Source organism: Felis catus, chromosome A3 (assembly GCF_018350175.1).
Source record: "Felis catus isolate Fca126 chromosome A3, F.catus_Fca126_mat1.0, whole genome shotgun sequence".
Classification (NCBI taxonomy): domain Eukaryota; kingdom Metazoa; phylum Chordata; class Mammalia; order Carnivora; family Felidae; genus Felis; species Felis catus.
In genome coordinates, this window is record NC_058370.1 from 119361547 (window position 1) to 119386161 (window position 24615).

Genomic DNA, 24615 nt, shown 5'->3' on the forward strand with positions numbered 1-24615 from the left:
TACAAGGTAAAAGGAATGACAGGTGTGCTCATTTAAAATTTTTTTTTTTTAATGTTTATTTTGAAGGAGAGACAGAGCGTTGAGTGGGGGAGGAGCAGAGAGGGAGAGACACACACACACACAGAATCCCAAGCAGGCTCCAGGCTCTGAGCTGTCAGCACAGAGCCCGACACAGGGCTCGAACTCACGAACCACAAGATCGTGACCTGAGCTGAAGTCGGACACATAACCGACCAAGACACCCAGGTGCCCCTAGGTGCGCTCATTTTAAAATATTATGACAGAAGACATGTGTCTCAAACTGAGTCATGGTAGAGTTCCTTTCAAAACAAGCATACCAAATAAAAGCAGTATTTTAAGAGCCATAAAAACACGAATACCCTTTTACATAACCTCATTGCTACGAAATCATCCTCAGAAAATAAAATAAAGAAAAATATATTACTCCAGATTGTTCTTGTTGTTCTTGTTGTTGTTATTCCAACCTTATTTGTAATGGTGAAAATCTGGAAACAACCTAGATGATTAAAATAACTGGATCGTAATTAAGTAAACTGGGTAATTATTAAGTAATCTCCTTGCTGGAATACTGTACAATTAAAAACCATAATTATAAGACCATGCTAAAATACATGATTAGAAAAGAATGTTAAAGTGTGAGGAAAAGAAAATAAATTGCATGGCTCTGATTTTCATTTTACTATATCTACCTTAGTCCATTTGCCCTGAAACTAGCCTCTTTTTAGAAGAGAATATTAAGGTTTGCAAAATACTTCTTAAATCCATTCTCTTCTATAATTCTCCTGATAAAAAGTCCCCTAAAGCTAAAGAAGCAAGTATAGAGGGGCACCTGAGGGGGCTCACTCGGTTGCACATCCGATCCTTGACTTCAGCTCAGGTCACGATCTCACTGTCTGTGAGTTCGAGCTCCATATCAGGATTAGGATTCTCTCTCTCTCCTTCGCTCTGCCCCTTCCCTGTTCACACTCTGTCTCTCTCTCTCTCTCTCAAAATAAATAAACAGGGGCGCCTGGGTGGCTCAGTCAGTTAAGCATCTGACTTCGGCTCAGGTCATGATCTCATGGTTTACGAGTTCGAGCCCCACATCGGGCTCTGTGCTGACAGTGCAGAGCCTGGAACCTGCTTTGGATTCTGTGTCTCCCTCTCTCCCTGCCCCTCCCCATTTGTGCTCTGTCTCTGTCTCTCTCTGTCTCCCAAAATTAAATGAACATTAAAAATAAATAAAATTTTTAAAAAAGTATAGAAAGAGATAATCAACAAATGGGATTACTTGGTCTCATATAACTAAAAGCACACAAGAGCTTACAATTCCATTCACCAAGAAAACAGTTCACATTTGTACCTAAAAACAAGAACTCCTCATAATAACTATTGAGTTTTAAAGTTATTTGTAGTTACTGTAACATACTCATCAGAGAAACAGTATCTGATATTATGTACCTGGATATTATCCAATATTTATAGGGACTATCCCAATTCTTCCAGCTACTTTCATAAGCAACTTTTTTTTGAAATTTTTCCTTCGCCACTTTTCTACTACTTACAAGAACCAAATAGAACCAATTTTGCTCTAGATGACTCACCACTCGTACTCCATAATGGATGTGGGCCAGAGTGAAAACAGCTGTTAAGGTATACAGGAGAACGCTCTCAACGTAAGAGGCTACTCCTAAGTTTACCACCAGGACAACCAAGAAAAGAGGAACCAGCAACCAATTCAAAGTTGGGCACCGAGTACTGCTCATTTGACAAACAATCAGCTGACACTTGAAGTTAGGGAAAAGGAAAAAAAAAAAAAAAGAAGAATGAAAATTTAATTAGCAAAGCACTTCATTTTCTTAAAATATAATTTATTGTCAAATTGGCTTCCATGCAACACTCAGTGCTCAATCCAACAAGTGCCCTCCTCAACGCCCATCACCCACTTTCCCCTCTACCCCACCCCCCATCAACCCTCAGTTTGTTCTCTGTATTTAAGAGTCTCTTATGGTTTGCCTCCTTCCCTCTCTGTAACTTTTTTTCCCCCTGCCACTCCCCCACGGTCTTCTGTTAAGTTTCTCAAGATCCACATATGAGTGAAAACATAAGGTATCCGTCTTTCTCTGCCTGACTTATTTCACTTAGCATAATACCCTCCAGGTTCCATCCACATTGCTGCAAATGGCATGATTTCATTCTTTCTCACTGCCAAGTAGTATTCCACTGTATATATAAACCACATCTTCTTTATCCATTCATCAGTCGAAGGACATTTAGGCTCTTTCCATAATTTGGCTATTGTTGAAAGTGCTGCTATAAACATTGGGGTACAAGTGCCCCTATGCATCAGCACTCCTGTATCCCTTGGGTAGATTCCTAGCAGTGCTATTGCTGCGTCGTAGGGTTGATCTATTTTTAATCTTTTGAGGCACCTCCACACCGTTTTCCAGAGCGGCCGTACCAGTTGGCATTCCCACCAGCAGTGCCAGAGGGTTCCCGTTTCTCCACATCCTCACCAGCATCTATAGTCTCCCGATTTGTTCATTTTGGCCACTCTGACTGGCGTGAGGTGGTATCTGAGTGTGGTTTTGATTTGTATTTCCCTGATGAGAAGTGACGTTGAGCATCATTTCATGTGTCTGTTGGCCATCTGGATGTCGTCTTTGGAAAAGTGTCTATTCATGTCTTCTGCACATTTCTTCACTGGATTATTTGTTTTTCGGGTGTGAAGTTTGGTGAGTTCTTTATAGATTTTAGATACTAGCCCTTTATCTGCTATGTCATTTAGCAAAGCACTTCAAAACAAGTCACTCCAACATTTAAAAGCATTCCAGTACTTGAGCCAACACACTTACACAACATTATTAAGTTCAGAAGTTCTCAACTGCTCAGAAGCCCAACGGAACCCCTGTCCCACGTCCAAACCCATGGACTCTCCGAGTGTCAGACAAGGCTGGAAAATAATTCAGCAAGGATGCTATAGAAGGCATTCTTCCGCTAGGTAACAGTTTGGATAAAAGGAATTTCTCCCGATTTTAAGATGGTGTGATATCTGAAAAGAACTTTCAAAATAGCCTTGTATAGCTCCATACACCTAAATTTCTTTATAGTGATGAAGAGATGCTATCTCCAATTCAGTCATATTGTCATATTAACACCTCAAAACCTCTCTGGCTTCTTTACTTCCAATACCTTACTCAAATCTACTTTTATTCCTTCACAGATAATTTTTTAATACAAGGTATTAATATTTTCAGATCTTTAAACCCTGCGAAATCAGTAGGACCGGTGATAATGAACACATATTTACACACATGGAAACATAAGCTCAGTGGCTAGCTTTTAAAGTAAAAACTTACTAAGGACCTGACCGGAGCTAGAGCACATGCTCCCGGGTTGTCAGGACCATTAAGGTCTCTTCTCAACTGCGCCCGATCTCTCCTGGCTGCTGTCTTGCTGGGCCATGGCAGAGAAAGGGCTTTTGAAAAATATGTTGTATTTACTACAAAGTTTTTACACCTGTTCTTAATTTTAAAATCAGCTGATTTAAAAATGTATGTGTGTGTGTGTGTTCTCAAAAACCCTTTTTAGTTTCCCTAAACTAATCATTAGATCTGCAGCCATCTGGAAAAGGAAAAAATAATTTTTAGCATGTTCTGTGTTTGGGTTTATTACTCTTTAAAGTTTCTACTGTAAAATATCTTTAAATTAAAATCTGTTTATTTTTAATTCTAAAGATTTCTCCAATTATCACATTTTGTCATATATTCCTCAGATACGACTTAAATGAAAAAAAACCTGGGGCGCCTGAGTCACTCAGCTTAAGCATCTGGCTCCTGGCTTAGGCTCAGATCATGATCTCACAGTTAGTGAGATCGAGCCTTACGTTGGGCTCAGCGCTGACAGCGAGGAGACTGCTTGGGATTCTCTCTCTCCCCCTCTCTCTCTCTGCCCCTCCCTTGCATGTGCTCTCTCTCACTCAAAATAATAAACATTAAAAAAAAAAAGAAAAAGAAAAAACCTTACTGTGATGTTGGCAAAGGCTGTTCCAACCATAAAGTAGAACAGTCTAGGATGTATCTCTAAAATATCTGAAGGTGACTGAAGGATCCATGCTGTAGACAAAATGAAGAGCAAACATGGAGAAAAAAAGGGAACCATAGCTTCATAGACTGAATTGTGTTTCAAGGTGTTATTTTTATAGCTTCTGAAAAAAAAAATCAAGTAATACAAAGAACATTATTACAATATAAAAATCATTCCGTATTTGTTAACTTTTGTAGTTTTGAAACTTTTTTCACACTTATCCTCTTAATTTACACTCACAATAATCCCACAGCATACATAGAACCAACATTACTAAACCCCATTTTACAGACAGGTTAAGTGACAACGTGAGAATTCAAATTTATATAACTTCCTACCAAGTGGCAGGGCCAGGACTAGGATGGAAGTGTTCTGACACCGGGGCCTCCAGAACGTAAAGATAAATAAAACCTGATCTTTTGTTTTACAAGGTTTATGCTCTACGAGGGGAAATCAAATGAACACAAAACAGCACTAGCAAGTACCTGGCTGTGTTGTTATGATACCAAGTGACAGAGAATCTAAGAGCGGACGACTCTGCACTGAGACTGTCCTAGCATATCTCACTGTCTCTGGCCACACACTCCCATACATGTTTGCTCATCTGAACAAAGCCCCAAATTCTCGTCTTGGTTCTGTCACTGACAACATGATTCTGGACAAGATATTGCCTGATGAGGACCTCATCCTTAGAAGAAGAGGAAATGTCTCAATCTCTAAGGCCTTCAGAGCTTTAAATGTTATGGTTCCTATGAATGGCTGCCAGCTGCCATCGACAGGGAAGATTCCTAGAGTGTGGCTTGACAGAGAGGATTCTGCAAGACAGATCTGAGAACTGAAGGATGAAGTGGGAAGTACAAGTGTTTCACGTAAAGGAGACAGCACTAGAGGGAGGTGGGGGCCAAATTACCAAGGAGAGAAAACAGCAAAGTACTTTCAGGGCCCGTAAGAAAATTCAGCGTGGCTGAGCAAAGGTGAAGTGCAGATCAGAGAAATGAAACTCTGCCCAGGCAACTCCCACAGTATCCCCGGCCCCACTCCTCGGGGCGGGAATTTTTATATAGTGCGACTTGGAAGTCAGCACAGATCCGGGGTTTGGTCCTAAACTACACAAACTCAGAAATTTAATTTTATGATCATGCTGACTAAACTTACACAGAATCAATTCATAAAAACTTACCATCAATCTCTAAAAAGGACATAAACCTGTCACTATTCAACGGGAACACACTCCTTCCCAATTCACTCACAAAAAATGACAAATTAGAAGACTTGTCTGGTGAACCAAAAACTGTAATAAAAGAACGAGTAGTTTGTGCTGTGGTCGAAATGACCACACAGCCACCGTAGATACCCTAAATGGTCCTAAACTCATCCCAGATTCAAAATACAGCTTTTATGACCTTCTCAAAATGTCCAGATTCCAAAAGCAAAACAGATCCTAAAATTCATCTGAGTAACAACTGTCACACTTCTTGCCCAAATAATAAGGTACTTACCTGAAAAAGTTCAATAAACTCATCGGAAGAGTCACACATAATGCACAGCCTAAAAGGGAGAATATTTAAATTACTGTGAATTGTTATTCAAGAGGGATTTTTATAATTATCGAATGCATACAAAATATGTAATAGTTTTAGACCCAGTAATTCACAGGTTCGGGTTTACTTCTGTAATGAAATTAAATACATTTCTGAACAACAGTGACAACCGGAAGAGCAGCAGGGCAGTCTGGTGGTTCAGTGCGGAGGCTCGGGAGCCAGACTGGGCTCGAATCTCGGTTGTGCCAACAGGTTATGTGATTTCAGGCAGATTAACGCTTCCGTGCCTCAATTTCCTCTTTTATAAGCCAGAGATAGAATTGGCCCCGCAGGGTTTTTGAGAAATAAGTGAGTTATTACACGTAAAGACACCCGGAGCAGGGCTTGGCATACAGTAAATCGCACGAGTGTGAGTTACCGCTGGATTCCGCGGTTTCCCATTGCCACTGATTTTTCTTTCCCAAGCATTCTTCATTTCTCCGCCCGCTCCGCCCACAGACACCAGTTCTTTCCCCTCAGACCTAACAAGGACAGCCCTCCCAGGAAGCCCTACCATTGCTTCTGCTGCCCTCGCTCTCTGCTAGCTGACTCTGCTATTCCCAATCACTCGCCAGACTTTTCCATGGCCTTCCTCAGTACTCTTTTATTCCTTCTGCCTTCCCTCTGCAGAAACTGCACTCTTGAATTTACCAAGTTCTCCTAATGATCAAATTTGATACTCTTTCTTCATTCCTGACTTCTAAGTGAGAGGACTCCATTGACTCTCCACTAACTGTAATTCTTTCCTCCCTTTGCCTTTGTGATTCCATCCTCCCAATGTTCCTGTCAGCCATCCAGCTCCTACGTGTGGTGTCCTTTATTGGCAACTCTGTCCCCTGCGCATTCCTAACTGGGCATTCACCTGTGCTTCTATCCTCCCTCAGAGAATCCTCTCTTACAGCTTTAACTAGAAGCTTCTTGCAGATGACTCCAAAAGCTGGCAATGTACTCTTGGGCAAATCAGACAATCTCTCTGAGCTTCAGACTCCACAGTTGTCCAATGTGGATGGGTTCAATGATTTCCTAATGTCCCTTGCAGTTTTAAAATTCTCTGATTTGCTGGGGGGGGGGGGGAGGGGGGGTGGCGGCACCTGGGTGGCTCAGTCGGTTGAGCTTCCGACTTCCGCTCAGGTCATGATCTCACGGTCTGTGAGTTCGAGCCCCACGTCGGGCTCTGTGCTGACGGCTCAGAGCCTGCAGCCTGCTTCGGATTCTGGGTCTCCCTCTCTCTCTGACCCTCCCTCATTCATGCTCTGCCTCAAAAATAAATAAACATTAAAATTCTCTGATCCGGGGCACCTGAGTGGTTCAGTCAGTTTAGCATCTAACTCCTGATTTCAGCTCAAGTCATGATTTCACTGTTTGTCTGAGCCCGATGCACTGACAGCATGGAGTCTGCCTGGGATTCTCTCTCTCTCTCTCTCTCTCTCTCTCTCTCTCTCTCTCTCCCCCCCACCCCCCATGCACGTGCATGTACTCTCTCTCCCTCCCTCAAAATAAACAAATATTTAAAAATAAATAAACAAAAATAAAACTCTCTGATTGTACAGATTATAGAGATGTAACTTCCTGATCTTTCTCTCTGTCAAACTCCAAATCAACACATGTGGCAAGTTTCTGGATACTTCATTTGGATATTTCACTGTCACTCAACAGATGAGCCCCAGCTTACGCACTCCAGACTCCCACTGACCACACTTGGCCTGGGGTGAGAAGGTGGTCAGTGCAGCTGTGGCCTGAAGGATCAACGACAGAAAGAGATTCCTTCAAAACAGCTCCTAAGACATTTTGCTAAAATGAGATAAAAAGACTGGAATCCACCAAACAGAAATCCCATCTGGGAAGATGAATTACTCTGCCACTCCCGAGCCCAACTGGAACAAAGTTCCTCAAGTTAGAAGAGCTTAGAGAGAAGGAGAAGACAGGCTGGTGTCCTCAGAAATCTTTAGCAGGTGACTTGGCCTCGTGCTGGGAAGCACAGGTAGGGAGCCAGGGCTGAATCAATTGACCCAGAATCACTGCGACGCTGAGGTGTCGAAAGCAGGCTGACACAAACTGGCAAAAGATTTGCTACCAAGAGTATTTTTGGTTTAAAATATCTTGAAATAGCTCTAGCTTAAATACAGCAAGCATGTGGGAAGCTTGAGCTCTATACGGGTTGCCAAAAAGACATACCACATCTTCTCTTACTCCTCTCAACGGCACCTAATGTGCTTTCCATAAAAAGGACGGGCGTATCTCAGAGATATTACAGGTTGACTCCATACCACCGCAACAAAACAAACATCGAACAGCACAAGAAAGTCACGTGAATTTTTTGGTTTCCCAGTTACGTTTATACTATAACGTAGTCTATTAAGAGTGCAATGGCATCATGTGTAAAACAAATGTGCTTGCCTTAATTTAAAAATACTTTATGGCTCTAAGACTCTAACCATCATCTGAGCTTTCGGTGAGGTGCGGTCTTTTTGCTGGTGGAGGGTCTTGTCTTGAGGCTGATGGCTCCTGACTCATCAGGGGGGTGGCTGCTGAAGATTGGGGCGGCTGTGGCAAGTTCTCAAAACAAGAAACAATGAAGCTTCCCAGTGAAGCTTCTGACTCCTCCTTTCACAATTTCTCTACAGTACGTGAGGCTGTCTGATAGGGTTTTATCCACTGTAGAACTTCTTTCAAAAGAGTCAATCCTCTCTAATCCTGCCACCGCTTTGTTTCAACTTAGTTTATGCAGTACGCGAAATCCTTTGTTGTCATTTCAACAATCTTCAGGGCATCTTCACCGGTAGATACTATCTCAAGAAAACCATGTTGTTTTTTCATCCATAAGAAGTAACTCATCTGCTACAAAGTTTGAGCACCAGATTGCAGTAACTCAGTCCCAGCTTCAGGCTCCACTTCGAATTACAGTTCTCTTGCTGTTTCCGCCACAGCTAGTTACTTCCTTCGCTGAAGTCTCGAACCCCTCAAAGTCATCCATCCATAAAGGCTGGAATCAACTTCTTCCAAATTCCTGTCAATGTTGATATTCTGACCTCCCCCCATGAATCACAAATGTTCTTAGTGGCATCTACAATACTGAATCCTTTCCAGGTTTTCAATTTACTTTGCCTAGATCCATCAGATCTTACAGCCTTATAAATCTGTATTTATTTCTTCAATAATAAGACTTGAAAGTTCAAATTACTCTTCAAGCTCCTGCAGGATGGATGCTTTGTTAGCAAGCAGGAAAACAACGTTAATCGCATTGTGCGCCGCAATCAGAGCTCTTGGGTGACCTGGTGCTTGTCAATGAGCAGTAATATTTTGAAAGGAATCCTTTTTTTCTGAGCAGATCTCAATAGGGGGCTTAAAACACTCAGCAAACCATGTTGTAAACAGATGTGCTACTGTCCAGGCTTTGTTGTTCCATGTATAGAGGACGGGCAGGGTAGATTTGGCAAATTCTTAAGGGCCCTAGGATTTTCAGAATAGTCGATCAGCACTGGCTTCACGTTCAAGTCACCAGCTGCATTAGCCCCTACCGTGAGAGTCAGCCTGTCCTCTGAAGCCCTGAAACCAGGCGTTGACTTCTCCTCTCTAGCTACGAAAGCCCTAGATGGCATCTCCTTCCGATATTAAGGCTGCTACAGGTACACTCAAAATCTGTTGTGTCGTGTAGCCACGTTCTTGAATTATCCGAGGCGGATCATCCGGAGAACCTGCCGCGGCTCCTACATCAGCACTTGCTGCCTCATCCTGCACTTTTACGACACAGAGAAGTCTTCTTTCCTTAACCGACTGAGCCACTCAGGCGCCCCAAGGCTTCTTTCCTTTAAACCTCACGAACCAACCTCTGCGAGCTTCAGGCTTCTCCTGCAGCTTCTTCCCCTCCCTCGGTTTTCCTAGAAGTGAAGAGAGCTAGGGCCTTGTTCTGAATTAGGCTTTGGCTCAAGGGAATGTTGTGGCTGCCTTGATCTCCTATTCAGACCACTAAAACTTCCTCCATGTCACAATAAGGCTGCTTCTCGCTTTCGTACCATTCTTGTGTTTAGGAAGGAGCACTTTTCATTTTCTTCAAGAGCTTTTCCACTGCATTTACAAACTTAGCTAAATGTGTGGCGCAAAGGGCCTGGCTTTGGGCCTATCTCGGCTTTCGACATGCCCCCCTCACTAAGCTTCGTCACTTCTAGTTTGTAATTTAAAGAGGGAGACATGTGACTCTTCCTTTCACTTGAGCACTCAGAAGCCACTGGAGGGTCATTAACTGGCCTAATTTCAATACTGTATCTCAGGAAATAGGGAGGCCCAAGGAGAGGGAGAGAGATAAGAGGGAGAGCGGAGGGTGGGTGGCACAGACATACACAATCGTCTATTAAATGGCCGTCTTCCGTGGGCGTGCTTTGCGTGTCCCCAAAACAATTCCAACAGTAACATCAAAGACCGCGCGTCACAGACCACCATAGCGAATATAATAATGATGAAGAAGTGTGAAATACTGTGAGAATTACCAAAATCTGACAGACAGAGACATGAAGGGAGCCAATGCTGTTGGGAAAATGGTGCTGACAGACTTGCCCGACAAAGGGCTGCCACAAGCCTTCAATTTGTAAAAGAGACAAGTGTCTGCAAAGCACAATAAAGTGCAATAAAACAAGGTATGCCTGTATGGGGAAAGCTGCGTTATTTACTTACACAGAAACGTGTGGGCTTTTGTTTTATTTCAGAAAGAAGAATTCAGGTAAACTCGTAAGTTACATGGAAAATTATGTGCCTATTAAAAGTATCCACTTTGCCATCCCAAAATGTATCTCACACCTCAGAGGATTCCATCTTCTCGTTAAGTTTAACACTTCAACGTAAAATGCAACAATCCTGCCACAAGACTAGCCACTTAAATCAGAAGATTCACTACGTGGTGGGAGCGAAAAGAAGCTAGCCTTGTCAGGCTAAAGAAACCCGTTCTTACAAAAACCCCCGAAAAAAGAACATTTGGAAGATGACAGCAGGGTTCTAAAATATCTGTAGACCAGAGCAACAGAGAACGGCCCAAACCACTGCCTAAAAGCCAGTGCCTAACGCACCAGCTTCTCAGCCGTTTCTAAGCTTTATCTAACGCCCATTCTATTAGCAAGGTGCACTGGGTAGTGAGGGGGGTTATTTTTCAGATAAGGGAACAGAGCAATAGCCGACAGCTTGCTTTTTTTTTTGCTTTTTTTTTTTTTTTCTTCTACAGAGGTCCTAATGCCACTCCTAGTGCCCCGGAGTAACAGCCCAGATAACTTCCTCGTTGCATAGAAAACACTGCCCCACTCAGTTAATCATCCCGTAGATATTCCCTCTGGCTAAAATCAAAAGGGAAACATTACCACAAGCCAAATTTTTTACCAAATAAAACACTGTTACCGAAATCCTTTACCTAATATCCGGTGGCAAAAGAGAGTATCTGAGGAGAAGAGCACAACTTTCCAATGAATGTATTACAAAGTAATCTGTGTCATCTATTTCCTACAAACTAATGGTCTTCAATTCTGAGATAGGCACGAAATCTACACCAAATGTCCACCTAAATGTGGATCCTCTCAAACAGTCTAGATTCATTTAAACAGTTAGTTCACGAGGTTTATGCGATTTTGGTATTTATTTTCTTCGGACTAGAAGCAGCTTGGTGCCACACACAAAAAAACCACAACACAGGAATTTTGTTTTCCTTACTGGTTTGGTTGAAACCCTACAGGGCTATAGGGCTGTTCTGCTCGCTGGAGGGAACGGGAGAGAGGGACAGGTGTTACTGCTCGTAATCAATCAAACACTGGCTTGGATAACAAAGCGATGTTAAAATAGGCTTCAACATGGAGCTTCTTACCAATAATCATTGCAGTGAATAGGTCTCTATATAAGAAATTAAACAGGAAAGGTTCATACCAGGCCTCAACTCCCACAATCGCAGTCACTATGTAGACAAAAGATATAGTCTGGAAGGAAAATGCAGACAAAAGCATACAGAGGCATTAACAGCTGGAAAGGTCAAGGAGCCCGCAATGCTGTATGCAGCGTTAAATCTCGTAGTTTTAGTAAAAGCAAGAAGTACACTTAAATTTGATAATGTGGCAAGTCTTCTTCCCTTTAAAAGTTGCGGTTTTTTTTAGCCAACGATGCCATAAAATAACTAACTTCTACACAATGCAAACAACTGGCCATAATTTAGAACACTTTAAGGCACTTCAGGAATCGGTTAAGGTACGACACGGTCCAATTTGCCTACCCGATCACTTTCTTCAAACTTTCCAATGTCTGAGGCTTTACTGGGACCTTAGGTACAAATGGGCAAAATGGCAACACAAAAAGCTGGGATTCGAAGGCAGGGAGAGTTAATAGCAAGCCTCTTAAGTAAAAGAAAACAAGTATCTCTCTCATTGAAAGCTCCCAGTAAAGACAAAAAAGCAACCATTTATGCGCATCTCTCTCTTTACAAAATCAACAGTTCAAAGGAATATTTATTAACATTAAGAAACTGCTCATTTTTTAGTTAATAATGACATTGTGATTATGTCTTTTTAAAAGTGCTTTTACTATTTAGAGATAGATGGGAAAATGTTGATCACATAATATCAGGAATTTCCTTTAAAATAATTGGGAGGAAGGGTATACATGAAACTAGACTGGCCACATAGCTGTTGAACCTAAGGAACAGGTACATAAGTGTTCACCATGCTATCCCTACTTTTTTATGTGCTTGAGATTTTCATAAATAAGCAACAAATAATACAAGATAAAAAGGAAATTTTTTTAAAAGCACACATCAGTTCTGGCCAAAAAAGCCTAAGGGCAATAAGGAAGGAATGACAATGACAAAGACTACTCCGTTCCCCCTCCCCCCCAAAAAATTCATAGCACTGTTGAAAATTTAAGGCAGAACACATACTTACCACCTGGCTAATGTCATATCCCCACGGCAGGAAAAGAATCCCTGTATTATACTTTTCCCAGTGGGACAGGATAAAAGAAAACAAAACTACCCATAGTAGGAGATAAAGAACAAAAACACTGACACCAGATGGTCCTCGTCCAAAGATGGAATACACAGTCACAACAAAGTAAACACATGACCAACTATCAAGGCCATGGTCAAAAAGCTCCCCTAAAGGGGTGCTGGAATTGGTTCTCCGGGCCTGCTTTCCATCCACACCATCTGCAACAGAAACACATTACCATGGGAAAAGGTCAACATCGGTACCGCAGGGAGAAAATCTTCTTTAACAAACTGGAGAAACACAAAACAAATCAGCGTATCATAGGAATGTTGATGAACTAAAGTACAGCGACCAGCCAGGACTGTAAAAATCCAACCTCTAATTCCTACAATTCAAAGATTTCAGAAAAAAACAAACAAAAAAACCCACCTTAACTTCTTAGAGTTTAACCTAAAACTTAAAGTATATTACATCAACTAAATGGTGTCAATTTTAGATGTGAGGACAAAGCATTGTAGTTGGACTCTGAATTCTTCCAAATCAGACTAACAACTGAGTTGTTCTGCTAGCCACAAATTCTCAGGCCTCCAGAGAATATGCAATAGTTATTCATCACAACTGATCTAACCACTCCTTGCTCTAGGATCCAAAAACATCCCGAACTTCAGTCGTAACACCTATTTCATCTTGTTTGAAATTACAGTCACTTTGTTACAGATGTGCTCCTTCCCCGATTTTAAGTGCTTTCAGAAAAGGCTTTGCACACAGCAGGTGTTCAGTAAATACAAGAATTAAACGTATTGAAACTGTGCAAGGCACTGTTCCTGATGCTGTGAAGATTATCATAAGAATAATCTCCAAATAAAGTTTGCGTCCTCAGTGTTTATAACTGAGAACGGAGACAAAACATGGCGATTAAAGACACAGTACATCCCAAACCACAAAAGAGTTCGGAAAAGGGACAAGCACTCTTCAGGCTAAGATAATCAAGAACGGCCTTCCAGACCAGATGAAACCTGAGTGGGGACATAAAGAATGAGTTGGATTTCAGTAGATAAGAGTATGCTGTTTCAAGAGGAGGGAGTGCTATCAGCAAAAACACCAAGATGGAAAAGCACATGCGTGTTCAGAGAATGCCAAAGTAGTTTAGGTCGACCAGAGGAAACCAGTAGGTAAAGAGGGCGGTAGAGAGGCCAGAAGGGAGGCTGGAGCCAGCTCAAAAGTTTCAGGGAGTACGGGGAGCTACGAAAAGGATGTGAGTAGGGGAATGACAGGGGTAAAGGCAGTGACGTGCTTCAGGAAGATTCACCTGGCAGCAGTGTGAATGGCAGGCTGGAGAGAGAACACTAAGCAGTAAGGCCCGCACTGACATGGAATACAGCAGGAATGAAAGGCTGGAGGCAGGTGAGATATTAAGAAAGTCAAACTGGCAATGCAGCAAAAGATGAGCGGTGAGGCTACAGGACCAGAAGATCCTCCCGATTTCCCGTCTGGGTAACGAAGAGAGTGGTAGAAATGGGGAAGTCCAAAGAGCCTGCCTGACGGAAAAGATGCTGAGTACGAGTTTAGATGCTAAAACTGAACTGTTGGCAGAATTATCCACATGGTCATGTCAAGCAACTCAACCTCAGGTACTTACTAACAACTCAGAAAATATATGAGGGCTGGATAGAAACACAAGAGTCATCTCAATAGTGATAAGAATTATCGAGGGAATAAGAGGAAAGGGAAAGTTGAGGATACAGCACAGTGAAACACCTTCATTTAGGGGCAGAAACAGAGGCGTGAGGGGTGTAGGGAGAGAAAAAGAGAGGGAGAACAGTAAAACCTAGTTAAAAAGAAGAGTCTGAGGGGCGCCTGGCTGACTCAGTCGGAGGGGCACGTGACTCTTGATCTCAGGGTTGTGAGTTCGAGCCCCACGTTGGGTGTAGAGATTACTTAAATAAAACTTAAAAAAAAAAAGAGTCTGAAGCATTGCTCTGCACGCTTGTGCAAGAACCAACCACCCTGCTATAAATAAGACACAATTCCTGTGGTCTCTCAGGAACCGTGAGTCTAGTAGGAGAGACAATATTAAGGAAAAAAAAAATCTGAACTATAAAAATTTCTCCCCAAAAGAAACAGTTCTATTAACAAGTGCAGCAGGATTAGGCTAATAGTAAAGATTCAGGAATTAAAAATTCCTATAATTACCTGTGCTTATCTTGCTCACTATAGTATTATCCCAGTGTCTAGCTCAGTTTGTTGCAAAGAAGGCCTTTAGGGGCACCTGGGTTAAGTGTCTGACTCCTGATTTCAGCTTAGGACATAATCTCACAGGGAGTTCAAGCCCCGAGTCGGGCTCTGTGCTGATAGTGGAGAGCCTGCTCAGGATTCCCTCTCCCCCTCCTCCCTCTGCCCCTACCCTGCTTGTGCTTTCTGTCTCAAAATAAATAAATAAACTTTAAAAAATCTTTTTTTTTTTTTTTTTTTCCAAAAAGAAGGCCTTTAAAAATATTGTTGAAGGAACACATGAGAGGATAAATCCCAGATTCCTGCCCAAATACTGCAGATCTCTGTTATATAGCGTTAGGAACATTTCTGCTAGCTGAAGTATTTCCAAAAAGTCTTTTCTCATTATTTGCTGGCTTAATTTACTATTTGCAGGGCAACTCCTGTGCATTTGTTACAAATACTAAATCCGTGAACTGCATACTAATTAGGTCTTGTACATCTTCCCACTGAACCCATTCCAGCTCCACCAGTCTGGGGTGTGCGAAGTTACACAATGTTCTTTCAGAAAGGTAATTCAGGGTATATAGCATATATTATGACAAAAGAACAAAACAAAACAAAACAAAAACACCTCAGGCGGACCCAGAGCAGCACCCTGTGATCAAACACATTAATATTTCTGCAGCAAAATGTAAGAACAATCACACTAGTAGAATATAGTTTAAAAGTTGCCTCATGTTGGTTCAAGGCAGTTTTGCAACAAATAGTTCACGTTCGGTCAGGATTTTTGCCAAAACTGTGGATGTGAAAAAGGTAGATAATATGGTATATCAAAAAGCTCTTATGACCTGCCGTTAAAAGTCAGAGCCCTCAGGCCACTCTCACCTTTTTCCCTATTCCTCCCTGCCCTTGGCAACCAAACCCTAGAGCAGATTTTTTTTTTTAATGTTTCGAAATGTTTATTTATTTTGACAAAGAGGGAGAGAGGGAATCCCAAGCAGGCTCTATGCTGTCAACACAGAGGGGCTCGACCCCATGAACCGTAAGATCATGAGCCAAAATCAAGGGTCAGATGCTTAACTGACTGAGCCACCCCTGCAGCAGAATTTTTTTATTTATTTATTTTTTTAATTTTTTTTTTCAACGTTTATTTATTTTTGGAACAAAGAGAGACAGAGCATGAGCAGGGGAGGGGCAGAGAGAGAGGGAGACACAGAATCGGAAACAGGCTCCAGGCTCTGAGCCATCAGCCCAGAGCCTGACGCAGGGCTCGAACTCACGGACCACGAGATCGTGACCTGGCTGAAGTCGGACGCTTAACCGACTGCGCCACCCAGGCGCCCCTATTTTTAATTTTTTAATGTTTTTATTTTTGAGAGAGAGACAGTGTGAGCAGGGGAAGGGCAGAGAGACAGACAGACAGAATCTGAAGCAGGCTCCAGGCTCTGAGCTGTCAGCACAGAGCCCTGACATGGGGCTCAAATACATGAACTGAACCATGAGATCATGACCTGAGCTGAAGAGGGACACTAAACTGACTGAGCCACCCAGGCGCCCCTACAGCAGAATTTTTAAACCTGCTCATCTTTAAGAACAAATATGCAAAAGCTTCTGCCTAAAATGTAATTTTTCACTAAGCTTTCTCCTGATTCTTCTGGACTTCACTCTCTTCCTTCCCCAAATTCTTGCAGTTCTGGTCACCTGCAATGTCAGCATGTAATCATATACCAGATTATACTGGTTTTATGAGTCATTTTTATCTGAGAGATCTAAGCAACTTTAAGTCAGGGTCTGGTATTTTATATTCACTTAAAAACTATATACTTAAAAAAATCATGAAAAGCTGGGGGGGAGGGGTGGGCAGGGTGGCTCAGTCGGTTGAGCGTCCAACTTCGGCTCAGATCACCATCTCGCGGTTTATGAGTTCAAGCTCTGTGTAGGCCTCTGTGCTGACAGCTCAGAGCCTAGAGCCTGCTTTGGATTCTGGGTCTTCCTCTCTCTCTCTGACCTTCCCTCACTTGTGTTCTCTCTCTCTCTCTCTCTCTCTCTCTCTCTCTCTCTCTCAGAAACAATAAATGAATAAACTTTACAAAAATCATTTTAAAAACTAATAAAAAAATAAATTTTATAAATAAAAATGAAAACTATATACTGACTACCTACTATGTGTTAGGTACTGTTCTAAATACTGGGCAACACAGTCCTCAAAGAATGTACGCTTTAGAGTAGAGAGACAAGTAGGTCATATGGTTTTGAGTGCTATGGAGAAAAATAAAGCAGGGAAGGAGAATAGAATGCAGGACAAGCCACGCAAACAGAACCAACAAAAAGCATTCTTGGCAACATAGACAGTTATGGCCTAGCACAGGGACCTCCCTCACCACCTCCCGCACCAAATAAGAATTAATTACTTTCTTATTCTCCCACTCATTCCTGTTTCCCCGCTGTGCTCTATTGTAGCAGCTCTCTCCATACTCCACAATTATCTGACAGGTCGGCATTGTTTCCCAAACTGAAGGCAAAAATGACGTCTTATTCCAGTTGCTGGTAAATATTTTTTGTAAGGAGCCAGATAGTAAATAGTTGAGGCATTATGGGTCATCAGGAGACACCGTTGCTACTACTCAACCTTGTCTTTGTTGCAAAAAGCAAGCATAGAGCCCTTTTGGCTCCCCGAGCAGAGCCATGGCAATTAGTAAGAAGAAGGGCCTTACAAAAGGCACCAAAAAAGGGGGCCAAGAAGAAAGTGGTTGATCCATTTGCTAGAAAAGATCAGTATGAAGTGAAAGCACCAGCTATGCTTGATATAAGAAATATTGGAAAAACACTAGTCACGAGAACTCAGGGAGCCAAAACTGCATCTGATGGCCTCAAGGGTTGTGTTTTTTAAGTGAGCCTTGCTGATCTACAGAATGATGAAGTTGCATTTAGAAAATCCAAGCTAATAACTGAGGATGTTCAGGGCAGAAACTGCCTAAGTTCTATTGTGTGGATCTCACCCGTGGAATTCTAGGAAAGTTCCATGGTCACAAAATGGCAGACCACGATTGAAGCTCATGTTGATGTCAAGCCACCGACAGTTATTTGCTTCATCTATTTTGTGTTGGTTTTACTAAAAAACCCAACACTTAGATTTGGAAGACCTTTAGGCTCAGCACCAACAGGTCCACCGTGTTCAGAAAAAGACAATGGAAATCATAACCCGAGAGGTGCAGACAAATGACTTGAAAGCACTGGTCAATAAACTGATTCCAGACAGCATCGGAAAAGACACAGAAAAGGCATGTCAATCTATTTATCCACTCCATGATACCTTCATTAGAAAAGTAAAAGTGCTAAAGAAGCCCAGGTTTGAGTTGGGAAAGCTCATGGAGCTTCATGGTGAAGGCAGTAGTTCTAGAAACGCTACTGGGGATGAGACCAGTGCTAAAGTTGAATGAGCTGATGGATATGAGCCACCAGTCCAAGAATCTGTTTAAAATTCAGTCATTTAATGGTGACAAATAAGAAGTCTTATTTGTGACATTAAAAAAAAAAAAAAGACAGAAAGCAAGCAAGCAAGCAAGAAGGCAGGCAGGCATAGACAACAAGTAAAGGAATGAATATAGCAGTGTTCCAACAAAACTTTACTTATAAAAATAGGACACAGTCGGCCTGCAAGAGGCAGTTTGCCAACTCATATCTTATTCTCTGCATCCCTAGCAATGAATGACAATATTTTCCAGAGAGAAACTCAAAAACATATTTATTATACTGAATAGGAAAAATCAGTAAGCCCTAGTTAAAATGAATTAAGCATCGGAGAAAATGTTAGTTTAGTGGATGGCTATCCTTGCTGAAAGAGTCACCAGCCGCCATTGACTAAAATGAATATTTGCCAATTTCTTACCTAGAGTGTAGGCTATGAAGTTGAGGATTCCCACCACAATCCAAACCCAGTCGGGTACATGCTTGTGACCCGGTGCTGCAAAGGAAAGCACTCAGACTTCAATACAAAGTATGATCATTCTTACTACAGCACACGCTGCCATTGAGAAATATTTCTATTAAATAGAAGTTCTATTAAATAGAAGTTAAATAGAAGTTTACAATACACTTTTAATGCAGATTTAGGTAAATATTAAAATACATCAGGACACTGACAAAACCGAAGAAGTAACTGCCCAACCCCTCATAAACAATAGGCACTTATTTTGAGCTTTAATCATAACTCAAAACTGACTGTTTGTCTCTACCTGAAAATTACTTACATGCTAAGAATGAAAAGTAATGTTTTTGGAACTTAAAAGATGCTTGTGTTTAATCTGATCTTCACTGTTGACGAATATCCTACAAACACGTATTGAACCTTCAATCTATATTTTCTCACTACATTATTAACTAGCTAAACAAAAGACCTTTTCATTTGGGTGACTAAGTATCAGAAGGTCTGGGTTCCAGTCCTGGCTCTATATTCAAGCAGCCGTGTGACCATGAATAGATCGTTTAGCCTTTCTATCTTCCATTTCCCAAATATACCAGGACTAGATGGTTTATCTGGTCCTCTAGTTTCTATGATTTGGGGAAATACACATAATATTTACATATTTTTAGCCCTCTTAATAACTAGTAAATAATGTTAGAGTAGTTAGAAAAATTAATATTTCTAGTTATAAAAGAAACTTTTGAAGATGTTCTAAAGATTAAAATACAAATTTTTAAAAGCCGCTTAATATCAAAACCATGCTTGAGAAAATTTAATCTTATTATCCACATAGTACCTTATGATCTTCGATTCTCATTTTATTACATGTACAAAAGCTATGGCTTAAAATTTCAATTGCTAAAGGTAGGCATACATACAGTTTCAATATTCAGAATTTCTATAGGATCAAGTTGTAAGTTTTTGAAACTCTGAACTTTCCTAAAAAAACAATGTTGTTGGTGACTTAATTTCTCCAGATCAGTCCACAAAAGTCTGCTAACCCCACAACACCAGTGAATTATAACACTAAGACTATTTACTACATCATTGATAAATATTCTTACTGGAAAATACATACTCTGACTTCGAATGCAAAAATTATTCATCCACCTCCATCTTTCTATTCCTCTCAACCCTATCAACCAGCTGAGCAATGAAAATAAACTCTTTCGGCCATTTATCCCCCCTCATCCCAAATACAGCCAGATTCTGTCCTATGGCCTGGGGCAGAAACAGGGCAAGGGAATGTGAAGACAGGAACAACTATGAAAGAAAACACTGGAGTCTGGGGTGGAAGCAGGCCAACAACTGCCTCCAAAAGCATTTCTCTTCTCTCTTCCCCAACTGACTTCTGTCAATAAATGTTCACGGTCTAAGAACCATTTTCACAGGAAACTTGGAGTTATTCAAGGCAAATGTGGATGCTGAGCAGAGGGAAAGAGAGATCACATTCCCGTCAAAGGCGGGGGGTGATTTTTCTTGCATCATTAGAAAAAGAGAAGGGAGGGGCACCTGGGTGGCTCAGTTGGTTAAGCGGCCGACTTCGGCCCAGGTCATGATCTCACGGTCCATGAGTTCGAGCCCCGCGTCGGGCTCTGTGCTGACAGCTCAGAGCCTGGAGCCTGTTTCAGATTCTGTGTCTCCCTCTCTCTGACCCTCCCCGTTCATGCTTTGTCTCTCTCTGATTCAAAAATAAATAAACGTTAAAAAAAAATTTTTTTTTAAAAGAAAAAGAGAAGGGATATTTCTGGAACTGGTAAATACGTTGGACCCTGCTTATACTCACTTTCAGGCAAAGTGTCACAGTCCTAAATATTTTGTCTTCTTGTAAATCCAATTATTCTTTATTTATCAAAACCCCACTGCTTTTTAGACAGCCCATCTACATTAAGTAGCCAATTTGGTTTCTAGAACTTAATGGAAATATGCATAACAGATTGTGAAAACACAACTTAGCTTTTACACCCAATTCTAACATTTTACATACCTTTAAAATATCCAGAACTTCTCCAACAGACAAGCATATTAATTGAACCAGAAAATAACCACATGTCATTTTTCTCCATTTAGGCATTTTAAATTCTATATTAAAGTAATAATCTTACCTGAAGCATAAAAGTCAGGATCAAAGTATGCCATAAGTAGGAAATTGAACACAACCAGCAGAAAGCCAGAGAAGGTTATCAGATTTGGAGCCAGCCAAGTAGGAAATACCTATTTGTTTCAAAATAATTACAAAATAATTAAAGTAAAGGAAGAGCTCTGGCCACTATGCAATATGAAACTTAAGTCATAATAAAAGCTATAAACCTGACAGATCATATCTAGGAGGTATATATATTAAAACGTAAACCATAATGTTCAGTTGATAGAAATAAGCATTTCATTCTTCTGTTTTCTATATTTTAAACTCTATAATCAACAAACTTATAATCATAATATTATTTTAGAAAATGTTTAAATGCATTTTATAAAAATAAGAATATAAACTTACACTTCAACAATAAAATAAATCAAAAGGTATGTGACTAAGGGAAAGGAGAATGAGAGAGTAATTTCTCTAGACATCTTACTAAACAAACACTTGTATCCATAACACTCCTTAAAATACTTACAACTTACTAAAACGTAAGTACAAGCCTATTAATCGTCTTACCTTTACTATAGTATTCCAAAATGGATGCATGACATACAGAGAGAGTGGATTGGTATCCACAGCACTGTACTGTTAAGAAATGAAAAGAAAATATTCAGTTCTCCTTGCACACTGGCAAGTAGTACAATAATCCTGGAGCGGAAGTAATACTACAAAAATAACCCAGAGAACATGTCTGTTTACACGATGTCCTGGTCTATATAACAAAACTGGAGGAACAATATAAATAGGGCAAAGACAGTCAAGTACAGCCACATTTCTCTGTTTCACTCAACCAACTTTTATAGTGTTACACTGTTTCGGTGGGGAGATTTATATTGCTTACAAGGTCTCACTCACAATGCAAGATCAAAAACGCTCCCACTGTGTACATTCAAACACTGACTTTCTCAACCTCCTCCGAATACGCTAAGTGTGCAACCTCGGGCAAGTTACTTCATCTCCGCCTTAGTTTGTCCGCTTGTAAATGAGGATGATAGCTTCTACCCCAAAGGTCTGCCATAAAAATTAGGCAAATTAACCATACGCATGAGTGCTACGTATTAGATATTACTAACTGTGTTTTAACCACCAAAGGATGACAGATCCCTTTACAGCAGGAAAACGGATCACATACATAAGCAACGGAAGACAACAATAGATTAGGGTTCTGTGGCAATCAAGTTTATTCCCTAATTATGGAGTTATTCAGTAAAAATTCAAAGGAGATTTTAACAAATAGACACACACATACTGGAGTACCTGGCATGCTGGAAGCACTCCACTAGGTGTGGGGAAGAAGGGATACTTAATTGGTAAGGGATCATTCCCACCTCAAAGAGTGGGAATATTACCTAATTCGTCCAGTTGACATTTACACAATGTCACAAAGAGTCAAATGTCTGAAAAAAAGTTTGTGTTTTTTTTTTTTTAAATTAAGTCTATTTATTTATCTTGAGAGAGAGTGTGTGCAAGAGACAGCAGGGGAGGGGCACAGAGAGAGGGAAAGAATCCCAAGTAGGCTCCGATGCGGTGATCGGTCACACAACGGTGAGATCATGACTTGAGCCTCAATCAAGAGTCAGACACTTAACGGACTGAGCCACCCAGACACCCCAAAAAGTTTTGGGTTTTGTTTAATTAATTAATTTATTTTGAAAGAGACAGCAAGCAGGGGAGGGGCAGAGAGAGAGAGGGAGAATCTCACACAGGCTCCGCTGTCAGCACAGAGCCCAACGTGGGGCTCAAACCCACAAACCGTGAGATCATGACCTGAGCCAAAATCAAGAGTTGAACGCTTAACTGGCTTAGCCACCCAGGAACACCCACCCCCCCGAAAAGTTGTGTATTTTATATTTATGCTTAGTATGTACATAAAATTAGTAGTAAGCGTTTGAATATCTAATTTTTTAAAAATCATAAAGGTCAAATTTCTCCCTGAATGCTTTTGAATACACAGGAAGTGTTTTCTCATCAGTGTTTCAAGACTCACAAGTGTGATGGAACAAAAATAGTAAATAAACAGAAATAACTTAAAATACTGGAGCAAAGACAGATAACTAGTTAAGTCAAAATGATCGAACAGACTCCATGTCTGAGTACCTTCATTTCTCCAACCCATTCCAACTGAAATGGGATCAGTGGGACAAAGGACCTGAGCCAGACGGTGGGAGGAAAACGGAGAAGAACTCTGCCAGCCACAGTGAGAGGCTTCGGCCAGACTCCAGGCAGGAGCCTACTTAAATTCACGTTACTGTTCTGACTACAACCAATTTGTGGGGCACCCGGCTGGTTCAGTTGGAAAAGCATGGGACTCTGGATCTCAGGGTCACAAGTTCAAGCCCCACATTGGGTGCAGAGAGATACTTAAAAAAATAAACCTTAAAAAAAAAAAAAAAAGAAGTTTTCTCTAAAAAAGTTTTTTTAAATAAAATAAAAAAATAAATAAAATAAAATTAAAATAAAATAAAATAAAATAAAATAAAATAAAATAAAATAAAATAAAATAAAATAAAATAAAATAAAATAAAATAAAATAAAACTGGTACTTGCACGGCTCTCTACAGGCCACAAAGCCTTTCCACATAATAGACACAGCTACATCTACACCTCTGCAGAATGAGGGGTCCTCAACTGACAGGACTGCTTGGATTTAAGTCTCTGCACCTGAGGACACAGAACGAGTAGGAGCCCCTGGCAGCTGCCAATAACAAGGGGGAGGCCCTGGCCGCACCCAGACCCACTTGATGTAGCCAGCGGGTCAGATAAACGGGGAAACCACACATTTCAAGTCCACCATCTACTGCAAAGTACAAAAGTTGTAAGAAGTCCAAATCAGAAGGAAACCGTTTAAGACATCACATGAGTACCTAATATGGTGTACAAAGTACAATGTTCTCAATTGGAATGTTTGCTGAATGAGTGTCTTTCAGCAGTTTTCCATTATTTAATTTAGAACTACAAAGATGTCCTTAAATGACAGTATTTTGATCTGAAAAGCTCCTCTTTTTAAACCCTCAAGTTTTACCATTAAACTTCTACTTCAGGAGATCAGTAGTATGAAAAGAACAAACAGCTAAATATAAGAAAGTCAGTCGACCTAAATGGATCTTCCACATTTAAGCTCAAGTAAGCAAGAAAATGTAATAGGAGATCACAAAAGGTAGCAACCAATAAACCTAAAGAACACTCCGTGCTCTAGCCTTACACACCTGAGTATTTTTCAAGATCACGTATCACTTAGTATAAGCAAAGAAACTTAAAACTGTCTTGTGAGTCAACAGGAGGAAAAAAACTGATTCAGACCTTCCACATGCATGAAAAAATAAGTAAAACATACACTTTTAAAGAAGTTAAACTAGATTTAGGTATTTGTTAATGCTCAGTAAACATATTTTTATTTTCTATTGGAATGGTATATATCCGAGTATCTTAACCCAGTAGGCAATCCACCGTTACGCTCACTGCGACTTGCTTGATCTCCAGACTGCAAGGCTGGATGAAGCTATCACCCTGGAGAAATGGCTGAAAACCATAGCCTGGGTTTGAGAAAATCTCAGAATCATAAGCGTTCAGGAGATGTCTAGGTCTTATGTGCCTGACCCTCGCCTATGCAAACAGGTACAACAACCATCTGGCCTCCTTTTAAATGCCTCTGGGGCAAAAAACTCATTATTTCCAGAAGCAACG

The 24615-nt window shown here is 40.9% G+C and overlaps 1 protein-coding gene and 1 pseudogene across 2 annotated transcripts in view; one reads left to right on the forward strand and one right to left on the reverse strand.

The window, feature by feature from the left end:
• Positions 1-24615, reverse strand: part of SELENOI (selenoprotein I) — a 40421-nt gene that overhangs the window by 1680 nt on the left and 14126 nt on the right. The window contains exons 2-9 of one of the 2 annotated variants that reach the window (XM_011281271.4): positions 21448-21516; positions 20897-21005; positions 18717-18791; positions 12569-12831; positions 11506-11614; positions 5586-5634; positions 4027-4207; positions 1605-1787 (exon numbers count right to left, since the gene is read on the reverse strand). In XM_011281271.4, coding sequence (XP_011279573.2) covers positions 1605-1787; positions 4027-4207; positions 5586-5634; positions 11506-11614; positions 12569-12831; positions 18717-18791; positions 20897-21005; positions 21448-21516 — 1038 coding nt within the window. The remainder of the gene's footprint in view (positions 1-1604; positions 1788-4026; positions 4208-5585; positions 5635-11505; positions 11615-12568; positions 12832-18716; positions 18792-20896; positions 21006-21447; positions 21517-24615) is intronic. The other variant, XM_019827799.3, reaches the window with a different exon arrangement.
• Positions 16878-18996, forward strand: LOC101084023 (annotated as a pseudogene).